Below are 7,388 nucleotides of genomic sequence, written 5' to 3' on the forward strand. Positions count from 1 at the left end.
TATGCGTTATGCGTTATGCGTTATGCGTTATGCGTTATGCGTTATTGCGTTATGCGTTATGCGTTATGCGTTATGCGTTATGCGTTATGCGTTATGCGTCATGCGTTATCCGTTATGCGTTATGCGTTATGCGTTATGCGTTATGCGTTATGCGTCATGCGTTATCCGTTATGCGTTATGCGTTATGCGTTATGCGTTATGCGTTATGCGTTATGCGTTATGCGTTATGCGTTATGCGTTATGCGTTATTCGTTATGCGTTATGCGTTATGCGTTATGCGTTATGCGTTATGCGATATGCGTTATTCGTTATGCGTTATGCTTTATGCGTTATGCGTTATGCGTTATGCGTTATGCGTTATGCGTTATGCGTTATGCGTTATGCGTTATGCGTTATGCGTTATGCGTTATGCGTTATGCGTTATGCGTTATGCGTTATGCGTTATGCGTTATGCGTTATGCGTCATGCGTTATGCGTTATGCGTTCTGCGTTATGCGTCATGCGTTATGCGTTATGCGTTATGCGTTATGCGTTATGCGTTATGCGTTATGCGTTATGCGTTATGCGTTATGCGTTATGCGTTATGCGTTATGCGTTATGCGTTATGCGTTATGCGTTATGCGTTATGCGTTATGCGTTATGCGTTATGCGTTATGCGTTATGCGTTATGCGTTATGCGTTATGCGTTATGCGTTATGCGTTATGCGTTATGCGTTATGCGTTATGCGTTATGCGTTATGCGTTATGCGTTATGCGTTATGCGTTATGCGTTATGCGTTATGCGTTATGCGTTATGCGTTATGCGTTATGCGTTATGCGTTATGCGTTATGCGTTATGCGTTATGCGTTATGCGTTATGCGTTATGCGTTATGCGTTATGCGTTATGCGTTATGCGTTATGCGTTATGCGTTATGCGTTATGCGTTATGCGTTATGCGTTATGCGTTATGCGTTATGCGTTATGCGTTATGCGTTATGCGTTATGCGTTATGCGTTATGCGTTATGCGTTATGCGTTATGCGTTATGCGTTATGCGTCATGCGTTATCCGTTATGCGTTATGCGTTATGCGTTATGCGTTATGCGTTATGCGTCATGCGTTATCCGTTATGCGTTATGCGTTATGCGTTATGCGTTATGCGTTATGCGTTATGCGTTATGCGTTATGCGTTATGCGTTATGCGTTATTCGTTATGCGTTATGCGTTATGCGTTATGCGTTATGCGTTATGCGATATGCGTTATTCGTTATGCGTTATGCGTTATGCGTTATGCGTTATGCGTTATGCGTTATGCGTTATGCGTTATGCGTTATGCGTTATGCGTTATGCGTTATGCGTTATGCGTTATGCGTTATGCGTTATGCGTTATGCGTTATGCGTTATGCGTTATGCGTTATGCGTCATGCGTTATGCGTTATGCGTTCTGCGTTATGCGTCATGCGTCATGCGTTATGCGTTATGCGTTATGCGTTATGCGTTATGCGTTATGCGTTATGCGTTATGCGTTATGCGTTATGCGTTATGCGTTATGCGTTATGCGTTATGCGTTATGCGTTATGCGTTATGCGTTATGCGTTATGCGTTATGCGTTATGCGTTATGCGTTATGCGTTATGCGTTATGCGTTATGCGTTATGCGTTATGCGTTATGCGTTATGCGTTATGCGTTATGCGTTATGCGTTATGCGTTATGCGTTATGCGTTATGCGTTATGCGTTATGCGTTATGCGTTATGCGTTATGCGTTATGCGTTATGCGTTATGCGTTATGCGTTATGCGTTATGCGTTATGCGTTATGCGTTATGCGTTATGCGTTATGCGTTATGCGTTATGCGTTATGCGTTATGCGTTATGCGTTATGCGTTATGCGTTATGCGTTATGCGTTATGCGTTATGCGTTATGCGTTATGCGTTATGCGTTATGCGTTATGCGTTATGCGTTATGCGTTATGCGTTATGCGTTCTGCGTTATGCGTCATGCGTTATGCGTTATGCGTTATGCGTTATGCGTTATGCGTTATGCGTTATGCGTTACGCGTTACGCGTTATGCGTTATGTGTTAAACGCGAACGATACAGTTTCGTATGATTCAGCGCCGCGACCACCCCCCTCGTCGTCCCTACAGCACCGCGGCGAGTCTTCACCTCGAAGCGAGCTCCCGTATGTGTGTACGGTGGGGGAATCCACCGATTACCGGTAAATAGGACCCCCAGCCAGTTTGAAGGCGCGTTCCGTTGTAACCTCCTCTGCGAGTACACACGCGAATTATATAATAGCTACGAGCAAGTTTCAAAAACGACCGATAATCTCCTCTGCGAGAAACACGTAGAATAATCTCCCCTGCGAGCTCTGTTCTTTCGGGTTAAAGTGCGTCCGTAGCCTCAGCAACAATAAAGTGCTTGTTTTGTGAACCGTAACACGCGGGTGGAACGATTGACTGAAACCTCTCACGAATATCCAATCTCCGACCGAATTTTCTCCTGTCCTTCTTCACGCGAGTCCAACGCATTTATCGTTCACGGATCCTCAGTTCCCTAAAGGGTTCGTGTAACAGTTTTTGGTCCTTCGAGCCGGATTAGTGAAGAAACCTGGATCGTTCGGAAAACGTTAGAGGCGAAACCAACCGTCCATTTCAAACGTTCGTGTCGGGTCTCGTGACTTTCAAAGTAAAAACACGCTGTGAACATGAATACAAGTGTCACGGAGACCTTCGAAGCGGTGCTGGAGCGGCAAACACAGGCGTTTGCTCAACTCACGAAAATATTGGCGAATACGAAGAAAAAAGGGGTCGACAACTACACCGTGGAGTATCTGGACACCAGGCTGACCATGTATCAGGAGACCTGGACCCAGATTACTTCTTTCAACGGGTACCTCCAAGCGTACCGGAAAGCGGACCGGACGAAAGAAGACCTACCTTACTTCAAGGCCGGAACAATGGATCGGATGGAGGACGCGTACCTTGATGGCTGGTCCTACCTACGGGAGCAGCTGGCCCATCTACGCCCCCCCATCACACCCCCTGCGGCGAATTCATCTATGGCGTTTCCAGCTAGCATGGTAACTCGTCCCGCGCATGTTAAATTACCCCGGATCGAACTCCCGAAATTTGACGGCGATTACACGCGTTGGAAATCGTTCGAATCGCGATTCAATTCCGCGGTAATTGTAAACGAAACCTTGACGGGCTCAGAACGATTGCAGTACTTGCTTAGCGCATTGTCGGGCGAAGCACTAGAATCGATACAGCACCTCGATGTAACGGACGCGAACTTCCAGATCGGCTGGACACGTCTCAAGGAAATTTACGATAACGAACGAGTCATTGTACATACGCTGATGCAAAAACTTTATTCCTTGAAATCGATCAAATTGTCGCAGCTCGACTCGCTGAATCAGTTCACGATTCATTATCGTAACACCCTCGAGGCGTTGTACAAGTTAGGTAGAGGCACGAAAGAGGATCATCTCGTTTATTTCGTTTCGAGCAAGTTCGACCGCGAATTAGAAACGGAGTGGAACAAAACCCTCGGAGATGCACGAACCTACCCAACATACGCGGCGATGGAAAAGTTTGTTTTAGAACAAACCGCGGCGGTTAAGATGTCCAATCAACCGACGCAACAACTACAATCCTCCGCGGGTCCTGCGAAACCGTTACGACAAAAAACGAACGCGCACGTGATTGAAGAAAGTAGGCCGTCTCCTACTTGCTTTCTTTGCAAAGAAGCGCACGTACCCCGCGACTGTAGCATGTTCCGTAGCCTCTCGCCACTAGCGCGCTTCGAGACGCTGAAAAGTCAACACGCGTGCATAAATTGCCTCGGCGCGAATCACACCGTGTCGAATTGCCCGAGCACAAACGTGTGTAGACAGTGTGGTGAAAAGCACCACACATTGCTGCACCGCGGAGAATCCAGGGCCCTCAGCAGACCCAAAACGAGTGGTTACCGAAACCATGCATCTTCGGTCCAGCCCTCGAGATTAGACGCGTCTACCACTCTTCAGACACCGTTATCGGCTCAAGCCCCTGCGCGGCCCGTGAATTCAGAAGAAATCGGTAGTAACGTTGCGACACATTTCGCCGAAGCCAGTCCGAATGGCATTCAGACTGTCCTACTGGCTACCGCAATGGTCAAAGTTTTCGCGCCCAACGGTCAGTCGCGATTAGCCCGCGCGCTATTAGACCAGGGGTCTCAATCCTCGTTCGTGTCCACCAATCTTGTACAGCAGCTACGTTTACAAAAAGTCCGAGCACCGATTTCCGTGACTGGTCTCGGCGGCGAACGAACAAGCACCATTGATTATAGTGTGCAACTGCAGATAGGTTCGTCCAAACAGGAGTCACCAGCACTGTTAACCCGTGCGTTCATAGTGCGCGGTATAACGCAGTACGCGCCGCCGGCGATCCAGATGGAAAATTACAGCGCCCTGTTCGATCTCGCGCTCGCGGACCCCGAGCCCGCATCAAAGCAACGTATCGAATTGCTCCTAGGCGCGGATATCTTCGCGCAAATTCTACGACCTGGCGTTCGACTCCCCAGTAACCAAGGACCGATTGCGCAAAATACGGTATTCGGTTGGATCTTGTCCGGATGCATCAACACCCCGGAAAACCATCGCGTCGCGGTTACCACGCATCACGGGACAATCACGGATCCACTCGAACGTGCGTTAACTCGTTTTTGGGAAACGGAAGCGGTCCCTGAAACGCGTATCCTCACTCCCTTGGAAATAGAATGCGAGCGGCACTTCGAAAAAACCTACTCGCGCGACGCTACCGGCAGATTCGTGGTGCGGTTACCGTTTCTCAAGTCGGTCCCCGAGGACTTCCTCGGAGATTCACTCCGAGGAGCCACCGCGTCACTGGCACGTCTGACCCGGAAACTACGCGAAAACGAGGCGGTAAAATGCGAATATAATGCGTTCATCCGCGAGTATGAGTCGCTCGGCCACATGAACCGTCTCGATGGCGTCGACCGTTCCAGGAATTACATTCCACATCGCGCCGTTCTCCGAGAGGAAAGCTTGACTACAAAGCTCCGAGTCGTTTTTAATGCGTCGAGCCAAACGTCTAGCGGATACTCCTTAAACGACATCCTACTTACTGGTCCGAAGTTACAGTTAGATATCACTCACATCTTATTAGCGTGGCGAATCCACAAATATGTTCTAGTGGCGGACATTGAGAAAATGTTCCGTCAAATTCTCATCCACCCACAAGATCGCAAATATCAATGCATCTTGTGGAGAAGCGAATCTACCGGTAATCTCGAGACGTTCGAATTGAATACGGTAACCTACGGAACCGCCTGCGCCCCGTACCTCTCGATGCGCGTTATACAAGAAGTAAACAAGTTGGAAGGTTCGGAATACCCCCTCGCGTCCCCGATTCTTCGCAACAGTGTTTATGTCGACGACGTATTCATGGGCGCGCCGGACAAACAGCTGCTCGAACAGACTAGAATACAAGTCTGTCAGCTGTTGTCTCGAGGCGGATTCAATCTGCGAAAATGGGCGGGCAACGATGCCGAATCCCTGCGAAATATTCCCGCAGCCACACATTCACACGCGGTGGATCTGCGAATATTCAATGCTTCGGAACTCAAAGTCCTCGGAATCAGGTGGATCCCCTCGGACGACACGTTCTATTTTGACTTACAAAAACTGGCGGTCAGAAAGGAGAAGATGAGCAAGCGCGAATTGCTCTCGGAGATTGCGACGTTGTTCGACCCTCTAGGATGGTTGTCTCCAATTGTTGTTCGAGCCAAAATCTTGATGCAGCAACAATGGCTCGAACGAATCAGCTGGGATGACTGCGTATCGGACGACACCCGCGAAACCTGGAACCTCTTCTGTAGGGACTGGCGTGCTTTAACCGCAATGAGGGTCCCGCGGTGGATCCAGTACGCCCCTGACTCACTCGAAATCCAACTACATGGATTCAGCGACGCATCTCGTGCCGCCTTTTCATGCGCGATTTACGCCCGCGTAACGTCGCTCACCGGCGAAACGCATACCACGCTGCTCACAGCTAAATCGCGAGTAGCTCCAATAAAAACTGTCTCTATCCCTATCCTCGAGTTAAACGGAGCCGTCATGCTAACTGAATTGGCCGCTCACGTGACCCACTCGATCGGGATACCGGTAACGAAGACAGTTTGCTGGACGGACTCCACGATTGTCCTCGCATGGTTGCGGAAACACCCAGCAGCTTGGAAGACCATGGTGGCCAACAGGACGTCCAAGATCCACTCCACACTGCCGAATGCCGTCTGGAGACACGTGCCGACGCACTACAATCCTGCAGACCTGAATTCGCGTGGTGTAAGTGCAGAAGCACTGCTGTCATCGACGCTGTGGATCGAGGGTCCATCGTGGTTGAAGAGGGACGAAGAAGACTGGCCCGTTCAGCAGACCTACGAAACGGAGGAGGAAAAATGTAAAACCGCCGTACATAATACGGTCACAATCAAAGATTGGGATGCTCTGTCTCGCTTCTCTAGCTGGCAACGCCTAATCCGCGTATTCTGTCACGTGCGGCGATTTATAAACACGGTGCGAAAGCAAACAAGCACCGCGCCCCCCTCGTTCCTCACCGTCTCGGAGCTACGCGATTCGGAAATAACAATACTGCGAATAATCCAACGCAGCTCGTTCGCAACCGAAATCGCCGCGTTCGCGCGGAACAAACCGTTGACCAGTGGCTCGTCGCTTTTGCCGCTCAGCCCTTTCATCGACCAATGCGGAGTCGTACGCGTAGGCGGGAGGCTCAGAAACTCCTTTCTGCCTTGGGAAACGAAGCACCCCGCGATATTGCCGAAACATCACGTTTCCGACCTCATTATTCGGGAATCGCATCTTCTCTCCTTGCATGGCGGAAATCAAATCACGACGTACACAACAAGACAAAAATATTGGATCCTAGGGTTGCGTAATTCGGTCCGTCGCGTGATTCATAAGTGCGTCAAATGCGCGCGTTGGCGGGCGGAAACTGCAACGCAGGTAATGCAAGACCTCGTGACGTCACGTTGCCGTCCGTCCCCTCCATTCTCTCACATTGGAGTCGATTACGCCGGTCCCTACCAAGTACGAGACGCACCCGGGCGCGGAAAGCGAACTTATAAAAAATACATTGCAGTATTTATCTGTTTTGCTACTCACGCGGTCCATTTAGAGTTGGTTGATGATTGCTCCACGGCTGCCTTCCTCGCAGCCTTCGACCGCTTCACGTCCAGACGTGGTGTTCCTCAGACGATCACTAGCGACAATGGCACGAATTTCGTAGGCGCGTCCAACGAACTCGCTCGACACTTCGTCGAAGTCACAAATTCGCCGGAATTGAAAAATCGATGCTCCACTCTTCTTATTCAGTGGAAGTTCTATCCC

At 49.7% G+C, this 7,388-nt stretch overlaps 1 protein-coding gene across 1 annotated transcript; it reads left to right on the forward strand.

The window, feature by feature from the left end:
- Positions 1-2,684: 2,684 nt before the first annotated feature.
- On the forward strand, positions 2,685-7,283 carry LOC143220173 (uncharacterized; the record flags this gene model as incomplete). The annotated part of the gene is made up of 1 exon (XM_076445889.1): positions 2,685-7,283. A coding segment is annotated over exon 1 (4,599 nt), but the record flags the coding sequence as incomplete, so codon positions are not given.
- Between the last annotated feature and the right edge of the window lie 105 nt (positions 7,284-7,388).

This window comes from Lasioglossum baleicum, unplaced genomic scaffold, assembly GCF_051020765.1.
Source record: "Lasioglossum baleicum unplaced genomic scaffold, iyLasBale1 scaffold0310, whole genome shotgun sequence".
NCBI classification, from domain to species: domain Eukaryota; kingdom Metazoa; phylum Arthropoda; class Insecta; order Hymenoptera; family Halictidae; genus Lasioglossum; species Lasioglossum baleicum.